Source organism: Molothrus aeneus, chromosome 6, assembly GCF_037042795.1.
Source record: "Molothrus aeneus isolate 106 chromosome 6, BPBGC_Maene_1.0, whole genome shotgun sequence".
Lineage (NCBI taxonomy): Eukaryota > Metazoa > Chordata > Aves > Passeriformes > Icteridae > Molothrus > Molothrus aeneus.
In genome coordinates, this window is record NC_089651.1 from 24,932,280 (window position 1) to 24,960,217 (window position 27,938).

General features: G+C 39.4%; 1 protein-coding gene across 1 annotated transcript; it reads left to right on the forward strand.

Moving 5' to 3' along the window:
• The first annotated feature begins 11,705 nt into the window (after positions 1-11,705).
• LOC136558163 (embryonic protein UVS.2-like) lies at positions 11,706-24,262 on the forward strand. Its single transcript, XM_066552473.1, has 11 exons — positions 11,706-11,774; positions 11,929-11,953; positions 12,844-12,981; positions 14,235-14,352; positions 14,902-15,080; positions 18,687-18,768; positions 19,678-19,805; positions 21,509-21,624; positions 22,028-22,253; positions 23,344-23,462; positions 24,032-24,262. The coding sequence occupies exons 1-11, from the start codon at positions 11,706-11,708 to the stop codon at positions 24,260-24,262; spliced, it is 1,431 nt and encodes a 476-aa protein (XP_066408570.1).
• The last annotated feature ends 3,676 nt before the right edge of the window (positions 24,263-27,938 follow it).

Genomic DNA, 27,938 nt, shown 5'->3' on the forward strand with positions numbered 1-27,938 from the left:
TAACCATACACTGGCTCAGAGATAAGAACCTTATCAACAACAGTAGTCCCAAATCACACCCCTACAATGACAGAGCTTTCCCTTAGATGTATTAGAAAAGACTGAGATAATTAATGACTGTTTTACAGTACTCAGGTGGACAGAAACATTAAAACAGAGATAATTGATACTAGATTAGACTGCTGCAAGGTTCAGTTTCACCTGAGTGCAGGTGGCTGCCATCATCAAGCAGAATGGCCTGCTTTGTTACCCCTGTTTACCTCCATTTTTTCATCCCTAGGTTCTTAAGTCATATTCTTGCCCTGTGTGACATTTGAGCAGCCTTATCATTGCCTGCTGCTAAAAAGCACAATGCAGCAAAAAGAAATGCAAGTGCCAGGTGGTGTAAGACAGGAAAATAATACAGAGTAATAATTCATTGAAACCGGTGATCACAGTATGGTGGTAGTAATTGGCTCATGTTAAAGGGTCCTGCTAGAAAGGAAATTATTTCCAGACAATAAAGTTGTTGGTTAGTAATGACTGGAGCTTTTACAACTCCTCCAGACATCTCTGTTCCAGATGAAAAAAAACTTCCTTTACCTTGAGAAAATAAATTTGCCATTGGCCTTTTCAAGCATCCCAAGAACACCCAACAAACAAATTAGCCACAACTTTTCAAAGTCATAAGTATTAGTTCTGCTCATGCTGCATCTTGGTGAAGGACTTCTGTAGTGAGACCTCCCCTTATTTTTTATGCATTACAGGTATAATAATAGCTGTCAGTACAGCAACATTTGATTCTCTCTTGCCTAGCTTCACTTCCACAACATCCCTGCAAGGTAGGGAGGTACTTGCTGCACTGGCTAGCTGGATATTGGAGAATATTCCAACTCCAGCAGAGAATTAATAAAATTTTCTCTGGCAAAAAGTTCAGCTGAAGGCACAAAGGTAACTAAACCAAGGGAAGCTATAGACCTACAGCAGTCAGTTGCATAAACACCACCCTACAGTGGAATCTGAACAATGTACCATCTGCCACAGAAAACTTTTGTGGCAGAGCAAGGAGCATCACTTAGCCTCCTACATCGTGGACTGGTAACAGAATAATTCAGGAACTGACTCCTTTTAAGGAGTTCCTATTAATTTTCAAACACCCTTAAGTCCTAATGGTATAACAAGGAAAGCATAGACAGTTTTGGCTACATCATTGGATTTATAGTTGTAGGAAGCACATTTAGAGGTTCACAGGTTTCCACCTGCCTTCTCCTGTGAAGGGCCTGTGGTACTCAAGCTGAGGAATTTGACATGCCAACAGCTCATATGCAGCAGGCTTTTTTCCTCTGTGCAAATTTTAGTATTTCACATGGCATTTTAGCATTAGGTGCAAAGTGTACAGGTATGTTTAAATGCAAAATAATGGCTCAGTGTTGCATGAAATAAAGACAAGCTACAGTTCCCCCTGGGCAGTGGGAAGTCTTTTTATCAGGAAATAGGAGAGGTATCTGTAGGAGGATAGAATATAAGAAAATAAAGATAGTATAGAAAGTAATCTTGCCCCTAAGGAGTTGCAGCTGGGGTAATTATTAAAGATTAGGAGCAGGCCTGACTTTAACAGGCCACAGCTGTAGCCAATAAGAAGAAGAGTGTTATAAAAGAGTGGATGGGTTAGTTAGGGGAGGGATTGGAGTCAGTTGGTTACTGTGAGAAGAAGAAAGAGTCAGTGCTTGGAGGAGCTGCCTATGAGAGACATCAAGGAGGTATGAAACTCTTACAATAAGGAAACAAAAATGTGGAGCCTTTGTAAGATAATGATAACAGGTATCAAGAAAAGGAATGGAATCAAGTGTAGACAAGTAGTCAGCATATTCCTGAATGCCTTGTTAGGGGATGGTAGCAACAGGAGATTTATTAATAGTTTCTGAAATTAGTTATAACTGGATTTGACATATTGCTTTGTGCATACAACATCTGAGTCTTGCCCATGGGAGGAAGAGATGTTGATGTTTCTGTGATAAAATAAAAATGTGTTTCACTCCTCATGTATCAGGCACATTTTTGTGACCATATAGCCCTCTTATTGGGAAAGTTCTTATCTAAAATCCATTTCAAGTCCTTGTTAAAGATCCTTCTGCACAGAGATAGAGCACTTACTCATTACCCTGTAGAGGTGTAGTCAGTCTACCCAGTTCTCTGAATGCAAATGCTTTTTGCTTAGTTGTGTAAAATCCTGAACTCCAAACATTAGCTTGGCTTATTTTTTTTCTTTATAGCTCTTTAAAAGAGCATTGTTATATGAGGCAAGCTGTTTAATGCCTGTGACAGAGCTTCTCCCAACCTGTTACATGACAAGAAAATAAATACACTGAAGCTGATATGAGGAGGCACTGACTATCAACATGGTCTGCTTGTTCTCAGAGCACCAAGAAAGAATGGGTTTCTATTTCATTATGGCAGGAGGTGTTTCATGAGGATTCTGTTAAATGGACAAACCCTTCCACCAACAGATGATGGCATCTTCTAGTGAGATTTTGTACGAAATGGGTTGTATAAAAAAGGGGACCTTGTTGGCAACCAAGGATTCTTATAGCTTGATTTTTCACCTACATCTTCTATCATGCACATCCCTGCAAACTATAGGTAGAAAATGCTACAATCTACAAGGATGGCATAAATGATAAAGTAAGAGTCATTATAGAAGCATAACTATAATGGTTGCACCTCCTGCTCATTAAATAATAGTTATAGGAGTATTCAGACATTAAATTTAGGACTTCATCATTGAGGTCATATGAATTTCTCACCAAATTCTAGAGAATTTTTCTTTTGTTTTAGTACAACAGGAACACATCAGATATCACAACTATTTAACTCTCAGATTGGCCAAGAATTTTATTTTGTCTGAAGACAGAATTATTTTTAATTATAATTCATGTTTTTTGAGACTGAAGATACTAACTTTAATTTAGATTTAAAATATAAGAAAGGTAGATAGCTTGCTCATGTAGTATATGGTTAACCTTGAATCACTGAGAAAAAGAAACTAATAAGATTTAAATCACTTCATACCAAAAAAACTGTGAAAGCATCTATATTTATGCTTCCAAAATTAAAATTCAAATGAGATTAATTTTAAAATCCAGCCTAAAAAGTGACTGAAAGCTGTATTTCATCAAAAGCCACGTGTTTGGCAATAAAACCAGGTTTTGATAACTTTAATGAGGAGAAAAAACTTGAAATAAGCAAGCTTCAACTTTTGGTTTCACTTAAACAAAGCTGCTGTATTTAATATGCCTGTAGTTACAGAGCACAAAGGCAATTTAATTTTTATGTAGGCTTCAAAGTCTTGCAATAGAAAACTGTTTCTGCCAAAATGCCAGGATGCATAACTGGATTCACATATGGCCTTCCCAGATTTCAGGAGTTTTCAGATTCATTTTTACTTTGAACTCATGCCAAAGACTTGGAACTGTACAGACAGCAAAGCTTTGCTAGTAGATTCAGCTGACATTTGAAATCACCAGTGATTTTTTTCTCAGGATGTCAGAACAAGGCTCTTGATAATAATTCACCCTTATCATTAACAATAAAATTCATATGATGGTTCCTCTATTTACAGGGTATTTTTGACCTGTTTAGGTACTTTTTTTCCACCTACACAGACAGTAAATTCTTTTACAGAAAGGAGACACTGACATGATAATGCTTGCAGAGTTATGGTGTTTCCTATAATCTGTGCTTCTGGCCAATATCCTCTAATGAATTTATTGTCCATTGCGTGATCTCCCTTCTCCAGGGTAAAGTTTCTTCTCAATGTTGACAATAAGGATGAAAAATCAACTAGCTGCCTTCAAGCCTAGAATCTGTGGTCCAGAAAGAATACTATACTAGTGGCTCTGAACTTCTGAACTGAGACACTTTTATTCCAAGATAAATTGTACCTCACAGTGTTAAGACATAAAGAAACATGGACTTGGTTAGCCTTCTGCTGAGTTTCTGTGTTCATTTTGAGTAGGTGGCGTTTTCCTTTCCCTTGTTCTTTTAGACATGAAAGATTAACATCAGTGGCTTGTTTCTCTGCTGGGCACTGTGTGAACTTTCCTAAGAGCTACAGGTGTACTTTGGGCTGTAGCTAAGTCCAGGTCTGCTTGTCTGCTGCACCTTTAGCCAACTCTCTCTGTCCTGCCCTCTTACTCTCTCTCCACCCTGACCACTGACCCACTGCCTTGCGTTAGATCCGTAATAATGTTCCAAGACACCCTCTGGAATAGTGACAGTGTTGTTGAACTGCAACACTAGGAAACAGGCAGAGACCATCTACCTGGGAATCTAGAGCAAAAAGAAAAATGACAGTCAGTGTCACCACATTGACACAGTAACTGCCAGAGATACTTCACTTCTCACACAGGCACGCTTTGTGTAGCTTTTAAAACTACCCACGTTCAACAGCTTCTGCTCAAAACAAGTTTCCACCAAGAGCAGCTGACAATACACTTTAATATTGATGGGAAAGTCCAATCATTAGGTAAAATATTCTGAAAATCCCTCAGACAGCATCACAGAGGTAAGTCTGTGTTCAAGTTGCCTATCATGTCAGGCTAGGGCAGATGTCAGCACCTGGAATCGTGTCTAGAGTGTTGGACGCTTCAAAGCAGCTATATGCAATCCCAGGATGACTAGTATCAAGCAAATAGGATTCCTTTATTTGGTGTAATGTGCAAGCCATGTGTAGGTTTTGCAATTTACAGTTAACACAGATATTGCAAGCTGCCACAGGTGACTGGCTCTATAGATTAGGGTTAGAGCAAGTCCCAGTCTTCAGATGATAAATGAACTCTGGAGGACTGTCTGTCATTCTGTAGGTGCTGGTCTCACTTTAGTAAGAACAGAGACTCTCAGATAATTACTTGAAGCAAAAGCTGCATGAAAGAGGGAGAATTAAACCACGCATTGGGGATGCTGTATGAACAGGCATGATGGGGGCGCACATATTAAAAAATTGCCTGGCAGTACATTAGTCAAAGGATCCACTCTTGTGTATTTCTGAATATTTAATTGGAGTTGCGCCCAAAGTGGGTGACAACAATGCTTTACAGCTGAAGATGTAATACATAACCATAATTTTGACAGGAATCCAGTCCCATCTCAGAACCAGCTTACAGCAGTGGATTGGAGGGGGATGGGGGAGCGAGATTCATACCTTGGCTTCACCACAAAACAATGCAAGAAGTATTTTGCATGGACTGTTTAAATGCTTGTTACAGATTTCACACACTCTTAAAAAACCCCTTGCAGAGCAAATATTTGTCAGTGTTTGTTTGCTTAGGTGCTTGCAAGAGACGCTGCCCCTATGCAAAACTCTGTTTCTGCATTTATCCTTTATGCTTGCATATGGGGATTAGCACATACACTTAATCCTTTTTCTGAGCCTGTTGAAATGTGGTGGGACCATTTACTGCCATGAAAGGGAACTTTCATCTCCCTCATGCTATTCTCCACTAATGGGCGGTGCCTTGATAATTATAGCTCTAAAAGGAAAAAAATTGACTTCAGTTTGCCTATTGTAGAGCTACCATGGAGATAGGATACCAGCATTGCCCTGGAGATAAAAGCACAGGCAAGTTATATGGATTCTAGTAACTGTTGAAAAATATATGAGCTATTTTAAAAGCAAAATGCTAAAGGTGTCAGTTCTCCACTGCAGCAGGGAAAGTGCTAAGTTTGCATAGCAGAACTGTATAAAATGCAGTGGCAATGCCACAGCTGTCAGAAAGCACGAGTTCAGATACAACAGACTCAGATTCTGTCACCATATTTTTCTCTTCCTTCTTTCCTTGCTTTAATTTTACTGTTCATGAGGTATCTGGTTCTTCAGCTGACAGAGAGAGAAATGTACCCTTATATAGTGGTTTTAGCTCCTTTTAATGTCCAGAAGAAAGATGGTGACCAACTTAATTTTAATTTTTTTTTCCTAGCAGAACATGGGCATCTAAAATATCTGACTTAAATATCAACCAGCACTAAGATTCTACAGCAGGTTCTCAGATTTCCCTGTTTCAGGTTTTACCATAATTTCTGTGTAGAGATGAGATAATAGTACCCAGATGATTTGTAAGTGCTTACAAGAGAATACTTAAAAACTGGAGGCTCTGTTCCTTTACCAAATATTGCTTGTCAGGAATGTGTAGCAATCCACATAGAGAGTGAGGACAAGGGACTCAGTTCTCATTCTACTGCTGAGAGAGTCAGCATCTACATTTCTTTATTGATGAAATGCAGCTACTCACCCCACTTTTTGGTGTAATATTTTAATATATTTTCATAATAATTTGAATGAGACATACTGAGAAAGTTCTATATCTTATTATCCACTTATATGTTTTTTGAACCTTTTTTTAGCTTAGCAGTGTAGTCCCAAAACACGTGCTGTCCCTACAAATATTCAGAGAAACTGAACCTATTTGATTTCTGAAGTATCAGCCTAACAGATTTATAAAAGAAATGTTTGCTTTCTTCCAGGTGCTCAATTCTTACCTAGTAAGGAATTCCATCTGAAAATAATCTCTTCTGTATGAAACCATTTTTCTTTCTTGCCCTGAAAGCTGCTGTGGAAATGCATGTACATGTATATATGTTTCTATGTTTTTATAAGGTCTGAATTCTGGTTGCAGAGAAAGACCTGAAAAATGCACACTTGTAATATGAACCTTTAAAAATATTCCCAAAAAGCAAACAAGTTAGACAAAAGGAGCAACTAAAGGAACAAAAACTTGAAAATGGTGAAAAAAATCATTATCAGAAATGGAAATAAGATGTGTACTGGGCATTGTAAAAATGCAACAATCATGCTTAGACACAGGAAGCAGCAGAAATAAAGAATGGAAGATCTGAATAGTGAAAATAAAAAGCAGTGTAAATTCTGACAAATGGCATCATATAACATGGGTTAAATGAGAATTAAAAAAAAAAAACAACAAGAAAAACCAATCAAACTTGAGGGAATCAGTAGATAAGCAAGTAGTAAAGGAGAAGATAAGGTTACTGCAGTAAAGCAGTGCATCCCTTAGGCTCATGTGCTACAGAACAGGGATGTTCCTGGTAAAACATTCCTTACAGGAGTTGATCTGAGGGAATCTCACGTTTCGGAAGAATGTCTCAGAGAAAATATCATTGCTGACAAGAAAGGGTTTTAGCACAAATCAGTGCAGTAAATAGTATCAACTTAGTAGGAGTTGATGATGCTCACCCAGGAGTTCAGAGGCAACTTGCATATGAAACTGCTTGGCTGCTGAGTGAGCTCAGTAAGCTCTGCTTAAATCATCACAGGGCCAGAGCTACAGGAAAGTGCACTCAAACTGTGAAAAACATCCAGGATGAGCAATTGCATTCCGTCCATACTGTGTCTTTGGCCTAGTCTTGGTCTCTTTCCTGGACCTTGGATCTATGCTGTGTCCTTGTCTTTAGTCTTGTCTCTGCCTTTGGCTTCTGGATGCAATTCGCATCAAACAGGCTGTGCTCCCCTCGGGAGCCCCCCTTACAGAGTTGCCCTTTTCAGGCTGTCCCGTTCTGGTCCATTTGTCTTGGTTCTCTTTCAAGGTAAATCAGGAAAGGGACAATGACCTCTGCTGTGTAGTTAAAGTGGAGCTAGAACAGAGTAGGAGGATTATTTGGGTTCCACTCATCAATAAAACAAATCTTGAGATCTGAGAATCTTAGATAAAATGGTGCAGCTAAATGGCCCGTTTTCCTAATGGGCCATCAAAGCACCTCAGAAACACATTGTGGCATTTGTATGTATAACCTGTGTGTCTGGAGGAGGTGTGTACTGCAGCCACAAGCTGCAGAAGCAAAACCAAAGTTTTGAGATGGTTTAGGCTAAAACTGATGCATCACTTCTCAGCACAGCTTACGGGACAGACTCTTCATGCCTGTAAGCATTTTCTGCAGGAAGCAGTTAGTGATCCCTGCTGAGACAGGGATCAAAGGAGCAAACAGGCTGTGAGTGGTGATGGGGCATTCCTAACTCTTTCTGGAAATGTGTCCCACTTGTACAAATGGCAAACCACTAGAGAGCAGCATTAAATCAGGACTTCTGCTGTGTGTCTGAACATAAAACAATGCTTTAGTGTGCTGTTTGCAGTTGGACACTGGTTTCAGACCAGATTTTACCAGAACCAGGGAAGCTATAGGACCAGCCAATTTCATCTAGCTTAGTCCTTGGGTACCTAATACTCAAACACTGAAAATAGCCTTTGTAGTCTCCAGGAACTCAACTTTCCCCATGCATCAAATTCAAAAGCTATAGTAAGGTTCTCTTCAGCCTACAGCTATTCCAAATCAGAGAAAACAGACTGTGCTGGAAATGCTTCAGCTGATTCCTGTCTCTAGGCATCATCTGGGGCTGAGGCTCATTGACCCCTGGAGTTATCTCCAGTGCAAAGTCTTTGGACTGGTGCCTCTCCTTTCTAACATGATTGTATCATTCTGACACTGGAAAGGTAAAGGATAAGTGGTGGTAAAATAGCAGAGATCACACTGCTGTGGGAGGTCTGGGAGGAACAGAATCTGCCCATATGTGGTGGTTTTAAACTGCTTTCAATGTAGCTCAGTATTGACACTGGTGATTTTTTTCTTTTAAAGAATAAATATTTCTTTTAAACTAAAACATACCCAAAATGTGGAAATATGTCAATATATGCAGTGGAATAAAATGCTGTAACATACACCTCAATTGACTGATTATAATAAAATAGCATTCAAAGGTTTTTTTGTATCAAGTGTATGCTTTGCTCAAAACCTTTGCTATGAAAGGTTGGCTTTTACTGCCTGGTAACTTGGACAAAGTAAGGACCAGAGACCAGATTTCAATCTTATTTTTGTGGTTTTGACATTTTCTGCAAAAGCCAAAACACTTTTGCACTTGATCAAGGTCAATGATTTAATTATTCTAAACTGATTAACTGACTCAACTCAAAAGCAGGAAAGCTCATTTTCTTCTCTCAATCAGTTAATGAGGCATGAATTGCGTGCTTTCACTAATCCTAGCATCCTGAAAGACAAAATATCTGTAAACATTTAACCCTCAAATATCATAATTTTAACCACAAAGGATTTTTTGTGTATGTTTTTATTGTTTAACTCTTTTCAGCCTGTTATAGTGTAGTATAATAGCTTCATTTAATGGCTACAAAGTTATTTTAAAATGCTCTTCTGCAGAACCTGACTTCTCCCTAAATGCAGACTTGCTCATAACAGCCTTAAAAAGAGTTGTCATGTAGTAAGTAACTGCAATGCTTTCTATAACCGTTACTTTAAATATTTGTATTTTTAATGTAGTAGGGACAGTTGGCCTCTTTAAACATGTATCTGTGATTCTTCCTCAAAAGCAATAAGCTTCTTAAGGTGAACACACTGGTGAGTTATGTCAACTGTTTGTTCACTAGAAATTGCCTGCATAACCTTTGAGTGAATAGCTGAGGAACTGAGCTTTAATGTGATATTCCACTGGCTGCTTAGACAACCACATGGCCATTCACCCTCCTGAGTTTTGCTTCCCTTCACAGGAAGGGAACCCTTCATAGGTTCATTCACTCTAATGCTTTAGCCCGGGAAAATGCCTCTGTACTTTCTCATTATGGAAAAAACATGGGACATACTATACTTAATGCTTGTTACTGATACAGAACTAGGGAAAAACCTTCTACTTAAACACCTTCAGGTGTTTTTTATTTCTGAATTTGTCATTTAATGTTTTGCCAAGAGCAATTTGGATCACATGGTGAAAGAAGTGCCCATTCTCTGTCATGGAATAAAGGTGAAACTATGTAAGCATCCCCAAAAATGTGATAAACGTAATATTAAAACTTCTAACAAATAGAAGTGATAAAATATGTGGCAGAACAAGGACAGTGTGGCTAAGAATGAGAACTGTCAAATGCAATGTAAGAAAAGGCATATGGGAGAAGTAAAGCAAGTCAGAGCTGTGTAGTCAAATTATTTAGAGAGATAATGAAACCAAGACCTGAAGAGTATTCTGGTAGAATATCAAAGCAGATAATGTAGACAAGCAGCATCAAAAAGGAAATTTGCATCTATGAGACAAGTCCCGATAATGTGTTATCAGGTGATACAAGACTTTCGTCTATAAATTAGCCTTGAAAAATACCCAGTTGTTTCTGGCAGTCAGGAAAACTAATTAAACCATGGGATAAATCTCTTGATTTGAGGGTTTGCTTTTTTCTTTCCCCCATGGAATGAATATGCAAAACTCTATGGCAGAACTTCAAAGGGCCCTCACATCCCTGCTTACTGCACACCTGGAGTGACCCAGCTGCAGACTCTCCACAGTGATCTTGTCTTCTTCTCTTGCTTTTATTGCCTAATAACTTCTGCTCTCTCCTCTGTCATTTTGTGATGTGTAGCAGCAGAAATATGCTCCTGTGACTCCTTCTGCCTCTCTTTTGAGCCTGATCTTGAATAGACACAGAGGTTGCTTGGAACTGTACTGGAGAACCTCTGGTTAATGATTTAAAAAAACTAATGAGGCCTTCTATACTTCATCCTCTGATCAGCCAAAGAAAAAAGGGCCCTTTTTATCTGCACCTCATTATTTTTCTACATGGAAATGATAAATGCAGATAAATTGTGGAAGTCACAGAAATGTCGACTGTTTTAGAAAGTTGAGGAGCAAGCTATTAGTACGGTAAAATTAAAATATTAGTAGCAAAACTTTACATCATATCAGCTAAAATTTTCCTAGCAAAGTACTCCTTAAAAACAATGGACCAGCCCATATATCTCTCTGGAAAGGCACTTGCCATGCCATCTTGATTTACTGTGAAACACATAGGTTCCTCAAAATATTCCTTTTGCAGAAAATGTCAAAGGTTTTCTTGCTTGTTTCTTAAAGATCTGATACAGTAAATCTTTATGATTTTCTGCAGCTCCTCAGTATTTGTGCAGGGACTGAAGCTGGGAGAAGAAAACAGGATCTGCCTGCCTATAGTGATGTTCGTGTGGCTTTAGCATGAATATTCTAATTCTTTGCCTTACTCTTACAGTGTGAGTAACTCCGTGACCTGGTGGTTTTAGGCATTTGCAGGCTCCAGAAACACACTCAATTTCTGTCAGCAATGATTATATTGCAAGATACCATGTTGAAAAAACAATTTCTGTCAACAAGCAGATTCATCTCTGACTCCAACAGATTTTCAGTGCTCCTGGCCAGAAATGCTGGGCTGGGAGCTGTGTACAGAGGGGACAGGCAGATAGATGGGTTCTGCAGAGCAGGGTGTCTCCTGGCAGCAAGCTAAGGAGTTCCTTTTACAGGTAGTCAGTGAGGATGGGTCAAAGAGTTCCTTGAGATGGAGTCTGGCTGTAAACAGACTGCAGCCGGATATCCTGTCCCTTGGTCAGCAGTGAGGGGACCTGCAGCAGCTCATGGCTTCTTCTTAGAATTAAAGATGAGTCACTTAAAGGTTACTGAATTTTCTTTCCTATTGCTCCACTTCCTCTGTTTTCTAAAGATAAATAAGAAATGAGAGCCTGGAAATTCTCTTGAGAGGTCCTGCAGCTTGTTTGTTTTGTGAAAATACTTCTTGTTATCTAATTTTGTTACGCTTGTTAACAACAGCAGCAGCTTTCCCATAAAACTTGCCCCAAGTAAACTAGCCACAATTTTGAGAACTGAGCTGCAGAGCAGAGAAGTTCATCTTGTAAAATTGAAGATGAAGTACTTTCTTCTGCCAACTCATTTAGCATTTCTCTGTAGCTTTGCACTAAGTAAACCTGTCCAGGTGTGTCCCTGCTCTGAGATGTTGAGAATTTACGTTGCTGCTGCTCTATCTTAAAATTAATTAGAAGCTCTTACTGCTGTGAATCTACTTGATACAAGTTTTCTGCTATGGAGATGAGCATGTACTAAAATATATGTACAATATTTTTTTCCAGATAACTACAAGAAAGAATGACTTAGGTAAGTTTGATTATAATTATTATATAAATTACTACAAGTTTTGGTGGAGCTACATCTGTATACTTCAATGTCATGATTTGGTATATTTTTCTCTTTGAAAATGTTTTGGGTTTTTTTTTCCATCATCAGTGGAAGGCAATTCACAGAACTCAAATGTATTTTAAAGTCACATTCATTGTGATTTTTTTATGCTGTTGTGATAAAGAAATTATGAAGAGTTATTGAACAATTGCTACATGAAATGTTCTTTTCTGTTTGTAGCTCTAGCAAATCAGAGTATTTTTCAGCTTGTTTTCTATCTTATGTGATATATGCTACTTTCCTGTCTGCTATACCCAAAACTTCTGTAATTTTTTTGCTTAATAACAGATAGCTTTTGTCTGTGAGAAATGTATTCCCAGTATTTTAGAGTCAGAACTGAGGAGCACGTTACAATGTCTTATGTCAAATCCACAGTTAACGACATTAATAACTTGCATACATTCAATATGCATGATAAAAAGAGTAATTTATTTAATAGTAATGTATTATAAATCCTGTTTTTGCAGAGGTCAGTTATGATTTTTCTTTAAATCCACAAGCTCTAGCGAAGAGGACAATGACATATAACACTTAGCATTCCCCTCTGAAAGCTCCCAAAGCTTCTTAAGCTAAAAATTATTTAGTCACAACTTTGATCACAGCTGCACTATGACATTATATTAATACTGAACTTTTCTATCCAGGAAGCAAGGCATACCTAACCAGTCTTAGCATACTAATCCTTCCTCACATTATTAGGAAATGAGCTCCAGTGAAAGGAATTTCCAAAGATGCAAAATCTCTCCCTTTCTGCACATGTATTTGCCTTCTCAGTGCCTTGTATGTTCTTTATTTTCTGCTCCTGCCAGGTAGTGAAATAGCTGTGTATGAAGGAGACATCCTCCTGAGAAGAGGGAGACGCAGTGCAATTAACTGTGAGAGTTGTTTGTGGCCCAAGTCACAAGATGGACTGGTCAAGGTTCCAGTTAACATATCTTCTGATTTCTGTGAGTGTATGCAAATGGATGCTCTAAAGTTAGCCTTGACTTTCCAGTCCCTTACTCTCTGTTACTTTGTTTTGCTGGCATGCACCAAAAGCAACCTTTGCACAAGTGAGAATTTATTGACGTGTCTCTTTTTCTATCCTGTTAGCCACATGGAAATTTGGCCAAGACTTCAAACAGATCACACTAAAATATGTGGCTACTTGGGTCAATAGTAATTAATTGTTATTTCAAATATTAGTTTGCTCCTGTTAGCCACAATGCACTTTGATATTTAACAAGTACATTAGATGAGGCATAATTTGTCCACATTATTAATGTATTTTTGTCAAAATCACCACTAGGAACATGTTTCTTTCATGCTATAATTTTCTTTTAAATCTCTCATAGAAATATTCCCACACTAGAACTCCTGTAGAGGCAAAAATGGAGCAAAAATCCTTTGTTGATTCCCTCTAGTCAGTCAATAGCTCTGTCCTATGCAAAAAGCTGCAGGAGTGAATTCCATACAGACCCTTCTTCAAAGAGCTTCCCTTGAGAGAAAATGGCATGGAAGTAAAATACAGCCTGAGCCTGATTCTTGTTCCTCAGGGAAAGGAACTGAAAAAGCTCAATCTCTGTGTTATCTGGGCTGCTTCTCTGCCCATGTGCCTCCAGAACTGCAGTATATACTTTTATGGATAGATGAGGGTTATTCCCTCTATCTGCCTCTCTCCAAAGTTTAAATATTAGGAAATTGAGATACAAATCAGTTGCAGATGATTCATAACTGAGGAAGCCAAATTAAGCCAAAATGTTCCAAAGTAGATAAACACTCTGATCTTTATTTGGTACCTGAGCCTTGGCTGTATTAAGTGATTCCAAGGGGGCTGAGGCAGGCATTTTCTCTTTCTGATAAACAGAATAGGGTTTTGGTGCTTAGCTACAATCAGCTGGCTTATTTGGGATACTCTAATCCAACTATTTGTGTCTGAAACTGCCTCATTTCTTCTGTTCTGCCTAATGGAAGGAACAATGCCAATCTTTTGCTTTCCATCAGTTGTCTCCTAAATAATATGCATGTGGGATAGCTGTAATTGTTATACTTCCCTATAAAAGTCCAATCAGTTTGAAGATCTCGGAATGTTTGGTATCTTTTTTTACTATACTTGTATAAAAAAGAGCTAATGAGTGCTGTGAAGTTTTTAAGGAATGCAGCCCATGAATGTACCTTGCTTTTTGATTAACCAAGAAAGATTGCCCCCTTCTCTTTCTAGCAATAACAGAGAGGTCTTGGATTGTTGATGCTTTGCAAGAGATCTCCACGCTGACCTGTGTGCAATTTGTAAATCGCACTACAGAAACAGACTATGTTTATGTTGAACGAGGGCAGAGGTAAGCTTTCTGTCTCCTGAGAGTGGCAGCACTCAAAAGTTCTTTTCAATTTTTTTCTGGTTTGTTTGGATTTAAGTAATAGCTTTCTTTTTTCACACTAGCAGTAAAGATTTAGAGACAAGATGCAATTTTTTATTTTTCTTTAGATATACTGGTAGTTACATCAGCTAATAGGCTGCAGGAATAAATGCTTGTGTGATTTAAAGATAATGGGGTATAATTCAAAATAAGAAATTTTCCTTAATTGTTGTAAAAATTTAAATAAGTATAATCGTTTCAGGTTTTGCTTAATACTTTATACTGCTTTGCCTTAGTTTGATATAGCCAATTTACTGGTTTAAAATTTGCCATCCTTATCACAAAGGCTTTATTTCCCTCCCACTATGTCATTTGGCAGCTTTCAGAAGTCTAGATATCTCATGCCAGTGACTATTTGCATGTCTCCTGCTGTGGCTGCATATCTAGAGAACCTTGGTGACATAATCAATACATCTATATATTTGTATTTGCGAAATGTGATCCTTTTGGTTATTGATTGCTTATTCTTAGCTGCTGGTCTTACTTTGGAAAGATTGGAGGACGCCAAGCAGTAGGCCTGGTGAAAAATGGTTGCATGGATAAAGGAGCAATTCAGCATGAAATGAACCATGCACTGGGTTTCATCCATGAACAGGCACGGAGTGATCGGGACAGGTTTGTCAAGATTATGTGGGAGCACATAGTAGCAGGTATGTCCACTAAATCTTAAGAGAAAATATATACTTACAGTTTAAGGAGAACATTTCTCCTGTGAACAATGCAAATAAGAAGCATGATTAATGCTGGCTGAATTGCAGCAGCGCATTCAGTATGATGGAATTTCTTGTTCAGTGTTTGTACTAAGGGAATTTCTGTGGTTATACCTATGGCACTGTGAAAGATGCAGCCAGAAAGTAGCTCTATATTCTTATTTTGATTGCCATTTTGAGCCCAGACCCCAAAATACCAGGATCATCAGGATTACAAAATGCTGTTGCAAAGACTTGGCCAGGAGGCAAGACTATGGGACCCTTAACTGAGGGGGCTGAAGTGTGACATTCAAGATCATTTTGGGGATTCACACAACCATTCTATACCAGGAAAGCCAGGGAAATAGTGGAAAGCAGCCAGTAGGCATCTTGGTGTGGGTGAAATGCATATATCCTAAAATGTATACGATCAAGGGGCTCAATGTGGAGGTATTGGAAACATATGCAACCATTAGCATTTCCAAAATTCTGGGACCTGGCTTGATGTGAGAGGAAAGACTGCAGTTATTTCCTCCTCGTGGAGAGGATTATGGACACTTGAAGAGAAGGAGCCATGGGAAGCAATCGGGAGTGGTAATTCTGTAGAGGAAAAAGAAGTGGATACTATTTATGGAAAGGAATGCAGAATGAATTGTTTGGGCACGTGCCCGTGATCTGTGTGCTGGGAACATGGGCTCGTCATACACAAGAGCTCCAGGCTCTGGGGAGGAAAGGGTAGAGAGAATGGCAGGCGATCCAAAGAAAAGTGAGAAAGTGGTACACAGAAGAAAAATACCAGAAGAAAGTATGCAGGGAGTCACTTGTCTGACAACTGTTTAGAGAGCTGAGTAATCCATAACAACTGTAAAAATACAATAGTCTATTTAGTTCATTATGGAAAATAATAGTAAATGAGGACAGACAATTGAATAGCAAATTCTATTAAGTCTCTTCAACAAATAAGATACTCAACTACACAATATCATGCACAGCTAAAAATATATCCCTCTTTTTCTCCAGATGGAACTTGATTGTTTTTATTGCAAATTCCTAACACACTGCTCTCCAAACTTTCTTCAGCTATTCCCATGATATCCTAAGTAAATTCCATTTGTGTTGTTCTTTATTGAGGTTTCAGCTCCAGTGTTAAGGTGTAATTTTGCTGTGAGTTGTTTGCCATTGCACAACAAGGGTGTGCCATGTTTGAAATGTCAGCAAAGGATGTGCTTAAGAAAGAGAGGTTGAAATCGTGAAGTTATATATGCTAAACACACATAGTCTTACAGTTTTGCAAAGGGAACTCCACAGGTTCAGATGTCATAATTCCTGAAGGATACCAATGTAACTAAACTGTGATTCAGGCACAGTCATGAAATGATAAATGAGGAAGAAGAGGTAAAGAAGACAAGGCTATGCCAAAGGAGATGAGGTGTATCATCAGTGGTTTGAGCGTTCACCATGGGTGGAAAATGAGATGATTTGTGTGGCAAGGGAGTTGGAATGCAGAGTGTGCATTGTAGGGGAAAATGCAAAGATATGCAGGGAAAAGGAAATGGAGAAAGAGTTATATTCATGAGGACTGTAATGTTACAACTTGCTGCTGTTAAGCCTGCTGATGGCAGAGTTCCTGCTGACCTTGGTGGTGCAGAACTAGACCTCAAGACCTTCTCCAGTGTCTCAGCTCTAATACAAAAGCAGTTTTTCTCCTGCTGGGATTTTCATATTGTGCATGTTTTCTGCACATGATTTTGTTTTTATCCAGCAATTTACCTTGGAAGCCATCCTACTTCTTTGTTTTGACAAAATGCAGCCTGATTGGTTGCTGTCCACTTAGCTACTTGAAACTCAGCTTGTTTTTCCTACATTTTTGGGAAAAAAAAATATATTCAGAGTCTTCAGCCAGTCTTCTCCTTTTCAGCTCTTCTGAGTCATTGTACTTAGATTCTGGCAGAGGTAGATTTTTTTTTTTCTTTTTTGAGAGTGGAAAAGAAGGGGGTAAGTCCCCAAACACGTGCAGGTCTAGACAGCCAGATCTCTTTGGCATGTGATGAGGTAGGTAGTAGTTTGCTGGCAGCACCTCAGTCCAGCTAGGATGCTGTCACTTTTTCTTTTTTTAGCAAACTAATTCAGCAAAGCAATTCTGTGCCAAACAGTAGCCATATGCTTCAGTGCTTCACCATGTTTGAACTGTGTTCTCTGTTCATCACCTCAAAAAAGCTGCACACTTGCTGATAATTCTTTGTGAAGTTAGTATAGCAGATAAGAAGGACTGAGATTAAAACAGAGTCAGGAAGGCCAATGCTGTTGAGAAACAGTTTAAGCCTTAACTGACTTTTAGAGCTACAAAAAGCTCCAAATTCATGTTTATTCCCAAATTTTCTATTAGTTGGGATTTCAAATATTTTTGCATCTCTTAGCCCTCAGCCCAGGACCAGTGCTGAAGGACATTACTGGCTGAGATTTGCTCTGGTTGGAAGCCTGCCAGCGGAGTTGTGTAGATCTCAAGGATATCTAACTCTGAACTCTTGTCCAGATGGTTTGTGGCTTACAAACCACACTTGTAGTTACAATAATGAAGGTACAGAACTGGAAAGGAGTGCTTAGTGGCTAGGGCTTTACTCTTAATGCCAGGCTGGCTGCATTCAGCTACCTGCTCTGACGGTGCTTATTTGCCTGTCTCGCCATGAAGAAGAGACCCAGCACGTAAATCATACTCATGATCTCCAGTCAGTGAGAAAAATAAGTGCCTTCTTCACATGAAACTCCCTCCAACTGTGTCTCTCTTTCTTTCCCTCTCCTCTGACTATCCTGGAAGCCTTGAAGAATGCCTTCAGTGCCTAACTTGAAGAAATAAAGCTAGGTGACATGAAATCCAGTCTCTGTCCCTGGACTGGAGCCCTGTATCAGTGTAACATCTTATCTCATATTGGCTTTTTAAGGCTGATGAAAAGTGATGGGTTGCTCAGCAGCTGTTCTGACAGAATTTGTTTTTCTGCTTCGTGTGAGTCCTATCCTTTCACTCTAGCCACTGCTGATGGGTTTGACCAGAGACAAAGCCAGAACATGTCTGGTAACATGGGCTCTGGGGCAAGTAACAGGGAAAATATGTTCCTTCTTTTTGTGCCATTAGGACTCAGTATGACATCACCCATGCATAGCTCCTAATTTTTCATCTAGGTGGTCAGCCAGATTTCCCACTCAAGGTATGAATGCAGCTTTGGGGACATAGGTTGGATGCTTATAGTATTCAAGATAATGCACTGAAATGTATTTGGAGACACCCTAATGAAGATGGACAGAAGAACACTTTTACTTGAAGAGTAGAACGTATTCATTGATTATATCAAAACTTATTTGATTCACTTTATATTCTGAAACCTACTAGACTGTAAAAATGGGTTCCCATGGATTTCAAAAATCTCTGGTGGTTTTGATAGGTCCAAGATCTCATTAGAACACATATTAGTATCTTATGTTACTCTCTGGATTATGACAGCAGGCAGTGTACTGCCTGTATTAGAGCAGTAATAATTGTTCTGACTGAAATGGTGCTTTCCTACTTTACAGGGGAACAAGGGAACTTTGGAAAAATGAATTCCAAAAACCTGGGCCTTCCCTATGACTACTCTTCAGTGATGCACTATGGCGCGTAAGTTGATGGTGGAAATATCCTTTCAAAGGAGCAAACAGCTTTCAGATCTTCTGCTCAGCTCTAGGAAGAAGTTGCTCTGTGCAGGGAGTGACTTTTGCTGTTCATTTGAGTGCATGGACATAATTAAGGGTGAGGGTACTTCCTTTGTCAGCAGGATTCCTGGAAAACAAGAGTTGATATAGATAGCAACAAAACATAGGACAACATTTTTTTTCCAATGTACTTTTGCCTCTTGCTAAAGGCCTTTGACATGGCTCTGGCCCAAAGTCTAATTCTACTGAACCACTGGTCCAAACCAGTTCTGAAGTTTAAATTATTTCATGGACGTAGTAACAGCTGATCATAGACAACAACATTCAAGTGTAGAGGCAAGAAAGATGGAATTTTTTATATTATGGAGATGTTGTATGCTGCCTTCTGTTAATCTGGGAACACTGTCTAAGGCTGCATTTTAGTCCATAATGTACAACCTTGTATCATGTACCTTCTCCTTTATTTCCCCAAGCAAGTAATAATTTCTGAACAAAACCATGATACAAAACTGGATTAGTGGAAGGCAGGAAATTGCAGATAGCAAATAGGCAATTAGTAACTGAGACAGAACTATTTCTGCTCCTCTGCCTTAGGTGCCAAGAAAGTGGGATTCAGTCCATTTTCCAGGACATTGGTGGAAGGCCTTTTCACTCAGGACAGAGCAGCTTTTTCTGCTTGCTTGCTTTCACCTACTGAACATGAAGTATCTGCCATGCTGGTCCTCTTCAGGGAAGGCTACCAGGTCCCTGAGAAGCTTCTTATCCATTTCCATTAAAACTCTGTTTATGTGGTACATGAGAAATGATAATGCAGTTAGAGAACCTCCCTGTCTATGAAAAGCAATCTAGAAATGTGATTTCCTTGTTTCTACAGGTATGATTTCTCCAGCACTCCAGGAAAACCAACTATTGTACCCATTCCTGACCCCTCTATACCTATTGGGCAGAGAGATGGGCTGAGTAACTTGGATGTAGCTAAAATCAACAAGCTCTACAAGTGCAGTAAGTGCTGTAGATAAAAGTTATATGAATATAGCTGATGTCTGAAGGCACTGACAGACATCCCCCAAAGGAATGTGGCCCACAGTCCTTCACTGCCTCTCACCCTACAACAGGAAACAGAACTGTCCCTGTGCCGAACTGCTGTCTTCTTGGAAAGGACAATTTGCTTTCAATAATTCACTGTCATTTTGAGTTATCCTCACCTAATCCCTGCTCTTTGAGATAAGCAAAATCCATCAGAAAACTCACGGTTGCTAGCTTCTGTCAAATTCTCATTTCAGGGAAGCTCTGAAGGTAGCAAAGCATGTAAGCTCTTCTCAGCCATGAGTATAGCTTAGAGCCATGTTCATCAGAAGTGCCAGCAGATTTGTGATTTCTCTTAATTACAAAATGTCTGCAGGGCTGTAAGCATGGGTGCCATTCAGCCTGATCAGAAACCCTTGGAGGAGAAAACCATAGGCATTTTGTATAGATGTCTACTTTCTTGCCACATCCACTTCATAACTCATCCCTGTGGTATCCTGAAGTCTAGAAATACCTAACATTCCTCTGTAAACAGGAACTCTTCAGCCAAGATGCACAAAACAGGTATAACATCATGCTCCTGCACTGCATGGCTTTTGCTTTAACTCCCAGGACAAAGGCTAATTGATTTCTTTGGCATTTGACTTTTCTGAGATGTTATTCAACAAAACAGCAAGAAGCACTAACAAGATCTAAATATTAGTGTCCTAAATTCTGCTCTTGTGTTAGAACTTAGTTAAATAATTAGAATTTAGAAGGAATCAGCATTCCTTCAGTTGGATTGTTAAGTACAAAAATCATTGCTGAGAGTGGGTACTCCACATTCACAACGGCAGATGAGAATAACTTTACAATTTATGTGTCTCAAAGATAGTGATAACAAGTATTTTGTGATATTTATTCTTGACAGTGGGGCTGGGAATGAATCACATTTCAGTACCATTACTATGCAATTTCATAATTAGATCTGTATGTTTTGGAAGAAAAGCACTAAATTTTAAAAAGAGAGAAAAACTTGGGGACTAAAAAAACCCTATAAAAAGTCTGGTTGTCTCGGGAAGAGTAGGAAGCAAGATGAAAAATGTCAAAAATTCCTATGAGCAGATGTCATATATTCATATTTTGTAATTTGGGGAATTACATAAAATGCAAAAAAATGAAGACGTGGAAAAACAAAAGACAGATGAGATCAAACTTTTTATACCAGTCCCTAGGTCTGCAGGTTGACTTCAGTGCTCTCTGTTACCATTTTCCCTCAGTGACTATCTGCCTTTGCTTTGACAAAATCTTGTTTTCAAACTTGATTTTTGAACACACTTATGAATACACACAGTTGCTAATAGAAATTTATATAGTGCTGGCATTGAATGTACTTCTGTGATTGAAGTTAAGGAAGTTCATGAAAGATCCAGGCCTCTTTTAGTAAGCTAATATATGTGAATGAAGCCCTATTGTCTTTAAAAAAAAATATCTGAAATAGGCAAGTACTTCTAAGTAATACCTTTATTTTACTTGCAGGTTTTCAATAATTTTTACACCAGGAACAGCAATACAGTTGTAAGCAGTATAATTTATACAAGCTTGACTGCTGCAAATGGTTGGAGAGATTTGTCAGGCATTATGGGAATGTTTTTGTGCAGTTTTCATTCTCTTCAATGCTGTTTGGTTCTTCCCTTCAGATTGCTGTAGCTCTGTGTTGCCTAAACCCAAAGGCTCGTTCTCCTCTGTCAATTACCCATCCCCATACCCCAACAACAGCAACTGTCTGTGGCTGATCCGCATCCGTCGAAGTAAGGTAATTTTTATTTGGAAGAAAACAGTTTGAAGCACAGTATCCAGACTACACAGCGTTATTTCATTACCATGAGTAACCCCTGGCAGTCAATTCATGCATCAAGACATTTATTTTGTTATGCAGTAAATGAAAGTCTCAACAATTTTCATAAGAACTAACACTGTTAGAGGGATTATTTCACTCAGTTTTTGTCCAGTTCAGATAGGATGGCTTTTCAAAGACAAGCAGTAGTGAAACATCAGTCTCTGGGATCTCAGTTATAGGACAGCTAGATGAAATTCTGTGCTCTTTTTATATAGAAAGTAAGGCTTCAGTAATACATGGATAGTAAAATGAATAGGAAGGTTTGAGACTTTCCCTGTGTATAACATTAAACCCAACTTTTGCTTTTTTGTTTCTCTAGATCTTCCTGCAGTTTGAGGCTTTTGATCTCCAACACTCCTCAGGCTGTTCTTCTGACTATATAAAAATTTACAACGGAAACAGCAAGAGCTCCCCTGTCCTGCTGGACAAGTACTGTGGGAAGGGTCCACTGCCCTCCCTGGTGGCATCTGGATCCACAATGCTGGTGGAGTTTGCAAGTGATGAGAGCATTACAGCCACAGGATTCAGAGCTTCCTACAACAGGGGTATGAACACTCCTTTACAAAGCTTGGAGAACAGCATTAGCAGTATTTGTACAGAAGGACTGAAAACTTTTACTATTCGCTACAGAGTAGGGCTTTTTGCTCATTCTTCACGCTTCCAGAGCACTTGGAAATGCAGAAGGCAGGCAATGATGTGTCTAAAGGTTCACAGGAAACAGAAAATGGGATGTCACATGGGTGTCATGTTAGTTATCCTGAGATCTCATTCAAATTCTTCTGAGAGCCTTCTTCATATCTCCAGAACGATGTCTTTAAATAAAAACAATGCAATGACTGAAATTAATAGGAGCAGTGCAGCCAAAGAGCACAGACTGCAGAATCAACAAAGAGACCTCAACCAACAAGCTGCAAAGCCAGTATCTGGGCAAGATACTATTCAAGGTTTTGTGGGATTTTATGCAGCAGCAGAGGTACTGACCTTGGGTACCTTACACCTTCTGAATTAAAAACTTTATTAGAAGTTATATACACAAAACACTGTGCTTCCTGTAATCATGTGAGGGGTGTCTTTTTTGCAAACACACAAATGCATTCTGAACTGCCAGACCAAATTCTGTTGTCCTGTGTCATGCTTTCAGCAAGAAGGCAGTAGCCCAAAGTTGCCTTATTTCAACTGAAAATCCAAGCTTCTTTAGAGCATAAATTGAAGAAGTCTTAGAAAAGTGTTATTTTTACTCTTTTTACTTTATTCAATGGAGTAATTTCTAGAAAGCACTAGATCTAGCTTGATAATGCAATCTTGAATACTTAAGCTGATTCTTTTCTGAAGGGCAGTCAGTGCCATCAGAATGCTATGCTAACATGGTAACAGTTGATTGGAAAGTCAGATACAGCTTTAGATGCAGCTGTTCTTTGTCCTCTATAGATTCTTTATCAAACATGTTTCTAGTTCCTTCAGTACGGCTGCTGATACGAATACTAAGTGAAGAAATAAAGTACTTCAGCAATGGGTTTTCATGGTAGCACATCTTTTCTTGGTTTGAAGAAATAATATATTAGGCTGTAAGCAGGCTTATTTCTACTGACAAAATGTTCTTGTTAATATATCTGGTTTTCTCCCTTTTCTCCCCAGTGAATTGTGGAGCCACTTTCAGAGATTCAAAGGGAGTCATCACCTCTCCAAACTACCCCAATAAATACCCCAAAAACCGAGCATGTTTCTGGGTCATCACTTCTCCAGTAGGATATAAGGTAAGGCACAGATGAGTTCATTTGTGGGTTTCATTACTGTTCTCTGATGAAACCTCTGTTTCCCTTGAAGAATAAGAGCTGTTATGTCACTTTTTCAGCAGATATCCTCAGAGTAAAAATCTGAAATCAAAAATTCATTTTAAGAATTTATGCTGAATCTTGGTATCTGAGGTGCCCTCCAAGAGAAAAACCTTTACATGTGCAAGTGAGCTCATGAATCTAGCCTGTACCACAAGGCTTTGTTCCAAATAATCCCTAGGCAAGGGCTCCCACTAGAAAACTGAAACATCACACAGGTGCTGATTTTTATATTACTCTAGAGGAAAGAATGTGAAGCGTAGAAGATCAATCTTGTCCCTTGCTTATCCTTCCAATCCAAATACTGATGAACTAAGCAAATAATTTGCTACTAATTTGCATTGCCATATGGGATCAGGATGTGGTGCACACACAGAATAAAAAAATGGTGCCTGCACACAAGGAGTTTAGAGTATTTGTTGTTGTTAAAAATTGGGTAAGAGAAAAGGCTGCAACCTGGAAACAAAGTGCTTTGGTTGTATTTTCTCCAGATATCTCTCCAAATGTTATCCTTTGAGCTGGAATATAGCGATAGATGCATCTATGACTACTTGCTCATACATGATGGAAGCCGCCCTATGTCACCTGCAATTGGCCCTTATTGTGGGACAGAGAAGGTTGCAGACTTTACTTCCACTGGGAACTTTGTGCTGGTTGAATTCCACAGTGATTTAGTGTGGGAGTTGCCTGGATTTGTGATGAGTTATACATTTGCTAGGTAAATATAATACAGATGGGGTTTGAAAAACAGAATGAGAGTGAGAGTCCAGCTAGCCTCAGGTAAAAATGAAGATGCCACCAATTTCAGAAAAAAAATATATAGCCTGATACCTTTAACAAGCATGAAGTTTCACCTCTTAGTCTTACATGTACAGCGGTGTAATTTCCATGGTGAATCGAGGACAGAAATGTTCCTGCCCATGGGACGCTTCTGAGACTGTATGCTTTTTGTTATAGTATTCTCATTGCTGGTGTTGCAGGGCCAAACACAATAGCAGAGCTGAAACTATGTAAGCAGATTTTCAAGAACTTCTAGTGGTTAAAACTGTGCCCAATAAAAAATTTCAGAACATGGCTGTGTAGCAACTTTAACCTGTATTCTGGCAAATGCTATTACCCAGCCTAAATGTGCATTCCAGCATGCATACAGAAAAATCTTCAAACACATTTATTTATGTTTTGAAGCCAAGATCACAGTTTATATAGGCACCAGAGCTTAGCCTGGAAATCACCACTTGATCCCAAACAAGTGGTGTCATAACATAGTACGACATACAGTACCTCAACTCAAAGATTTGCACTACTCCTCTGTGAGACGGACCAGGTCAGGGAACGGATTTAATTAAAGAAACTATAGTTAACAGTAGCAGGAACAAGCACTGAGGGAGAGGGAATGGAATGAAGTACCTGCTGTTGTCACTTTGCTGTGGCCTGAGTTGGATATTGAAATTGTTCATAAGGGGTTACCAAAATACTTTTTAAAAATGAGGCCTGAAAACCTAATGCAAAGACCATTGAATGTTCTCTTTGGAAAGCATTTTAGGTGTGAAGTACCTTGTCTGTAGAGAGAAATGCTCCTCCTCTAAAGAGATGGCTGGAGTGGAGAAAGAAATCACCACTGTAAACATTTAACACTTTGCCTTGACTTGATGTATTCAGAATTAAATACTAGTGCCAAACTGGGAGATGCCAAAGCATAATGAATAATAAAAGACTTTGCTGAAATTATGTCTTTGTGAAGAAGAGCATGTAGAAATTGCCAATTTGCTTTCCTGGTGCAACCAAAAAAATTTTGAATTATGATGACTTTGTAGCAGTGGGGGGGGAGGGGTTTAAAATCTGTAATGTTTTGCCTTTTAAGCTCTGGTTAATTTTCACCCACAGAAGAATGATAATTGATAAGTTGTGAACATCAAGGTTTAGAGCTTTCTTGCATCATGGTGGGAAAGTGCATGTTCAGCAGGCAACAAATTTTTGCATTTCTTACAAGCTCCAATCTTCTGGCTATAAAAAGATTTAGATTGGCATATTTTTGGAGAATGTAACCATTTCATCAGCATGTCAGAAAATTAAACTCTACTTCTATTTTTAAGCTCAGCTTCAGACTATAAAAATGCTAATTCTTCTCCTTGAGTCTGAGGACTTTGGAGGTGCAAAAGTAACAACCCCATGACAACTCTGATTACATAATGAAGCTAACGGGTCCCTGTTTTAAACAGACAGTGCTGAACAGCTTTGCAACTTGACTATTACCTTAGATTCCCTTCCCTTGGTCTGATGTGGAGCTCTACAGATGTGCAATGTTTTAGATGTTTACCCATACTTGGTAAAAGAACAACAGCATATTCCAAAAGCAATATACCACATACAGGAATACTGGTCTTGCAATTTGTCCCTAGAAATATGGTTTTAAGTAGGACATTGCCCATGTATAAATACACTCATATTCTGAACTATACGAAGGAAGAGTGACCAGCTAGTGGACACAAGGGACAGTGTAGTCAAAAGTTTAGGATTCAAATACCGCAATAGGAGGATTTTCAGAAGTTCTAACTAAAGTTCAGCACTCAACACACTTTTGAAATCCAAAATGTAAGGATTTAACCTTAAAACACAGAGGTATCTAGCAGTGAGGAATGTTTGCATTTCCATAGATGTACATAACTCATGACATAAACAGCTATTACCTTAACTGCATACAAAGCCAGATGTTCTTAAAGAGAGACCCACTTCTAGAAGCCTGTGTGTCTGGAAGAAATAAGAGTGTTTGTGCCCACATATTCCTTTTTTACCTGCTTTGAGACTGTCCTGGTTCCTGCCTGGGAGACAAATCAGAGCCTTTGAGTGCTGTGTTTTTGTAGTCTGTAAGAACCAGAACAGAGATTTGTCAATTATTGCTGCAGGAGAAAAACAGCCTTGAATAAAGCATTACAGAAGCACACAAAAATGTGCTACTCATAGGTCTATTTCTGTGTTTAATTTAAGATACATTTTCCTTACATAAACAAATAACTGTGGTTGAGATGACACTTGCATGACTACAGCCCTGGTTATTGAATCACAGAATAGTTTGGGTTGAAAGGGACACATAAAGGTCACCTAGTCCAAAACCCCGCAATAAGCAGTCATCTTCAACTCGACCAAGTTGCTCAGAGCCCCATCCAACCTGACTTTGAATGTTTCCAGAAGTGGGGCATTCACCATCTCTCTGGGCAACCTGCTACAGTGTCTCACCACCCACACATAAAAACTTTTTTCTTTATATTAGTGTAAAACCATTGTCCCTTGTCCTATCACAACAAGCCCTGTTGAAGTTCTTGCTCCCATCTCACATAAACCCCCTATAAGTATGAAAGGCTGCAATAAGGCCTCCCCAGAGCCTTCTCATCTCTTGACTTAACTTGACCTGACTCCCTCAATATGTCCTCATAGGAAAGGTGCTCCAGCTCCCTAATCATCTTTGTAGCTCTCTTCTGGATGTGCTCCAACAGGTCCTTGTCTTTTCTGTGCTGAGGACTCCAGACCAGGATGCAGCATTGGTGGGAGCTGCCCAGAGCAGAGTGGCTATAACTTTGTAGGACAGAGAATGTATAACATACTGCACAACAACTGAGTTTGGCAAGAAGACACACAAACCAAAGCCCTCCCTTTAATCTCTCCTGCACTTCAAATAGAAATTGAAAGCCTTATAGGCTAAATCGTCACATAGGATTTTATAATCGAGTTCCCTTTACCATGGAAAACAGCCGCGGGCAAAAAAGAGAAATAAAGGAAAGCTGGGGCTGCTCGGCTGTCACATGGCCTTCGGTTCAGGAGCAGGAGAACCGCGGGGGCCGGGCCCCCTCTGGCGGACACCTGCAGGGAACGGGAATGGGAATGGGAGCGTGTAGCACCGCTTCTGCAGACAGGTAAGGCAGAGACATCTCCCGGGCCGGCCCGGCCGCGGCTCCCAGCTCCGTGCGGCTCCATGCGCAGCCGATGGGCTCTCAGCAGGGAGGCTCCGTTTCCTTAGCGAGATCCCCCCGCACTCCTCCATGGATGGGAAGGATCCCTTGGGCTGCTGCTTGTATATTCTCTTCCAGAGCTGCACTCCAAATTCCACCTGTCAGTCGGTAGGTTGCACTGTAACATCAAGACTGAAGTCTCCTGGTCCTGTTTTCCCATTGAGCAGCTCAATAGCAAAGACAATGAAGCCTTTTAGTTGAGTTTGTCCCGATTCCCTGCTTTATGCCTACAATACCTGGAATGTCCGGGTGGTCTCTAACACAATTGCTGGACAGGTACGAAGTTTAGCTTCCAGCTGTCTTTCTAATGTTTTTTACCATTAAAAAACCTAACCGAACAAAAACCCCAACAAGCACACAAATGCCAAAAATGAAAGACTCAGAGAGAACCCCC

What these genes read in the sequence shown, in the direction of transcription:
- LOC136558163 (XM_066552473.1), top strand. Translation starts at nt 11,706, where the DNA reads ATGAAGTACTTTCTTCTGCCAACTCATTTAGCATTTCTCTGTAGCTTT. An exon ending in TAACATATCTTCTGATTTCT is followed by an intron (nt 12,982 to 14,234) that starts GTGAGTGTATGC and finishes TTCTCTTTCTAG; the next exon opens with CAATAACAGAGAGGTCTTGG. An exon ending in TCCGCATCCGTCGAAGTAAG is followed by an intron (nt 21,625 to 22,027) that starts GTAATTTTTATT and finishes TTGTTTCTCTAG; the next exon opens with ATCTTCCTGCAGTTTGAGGC.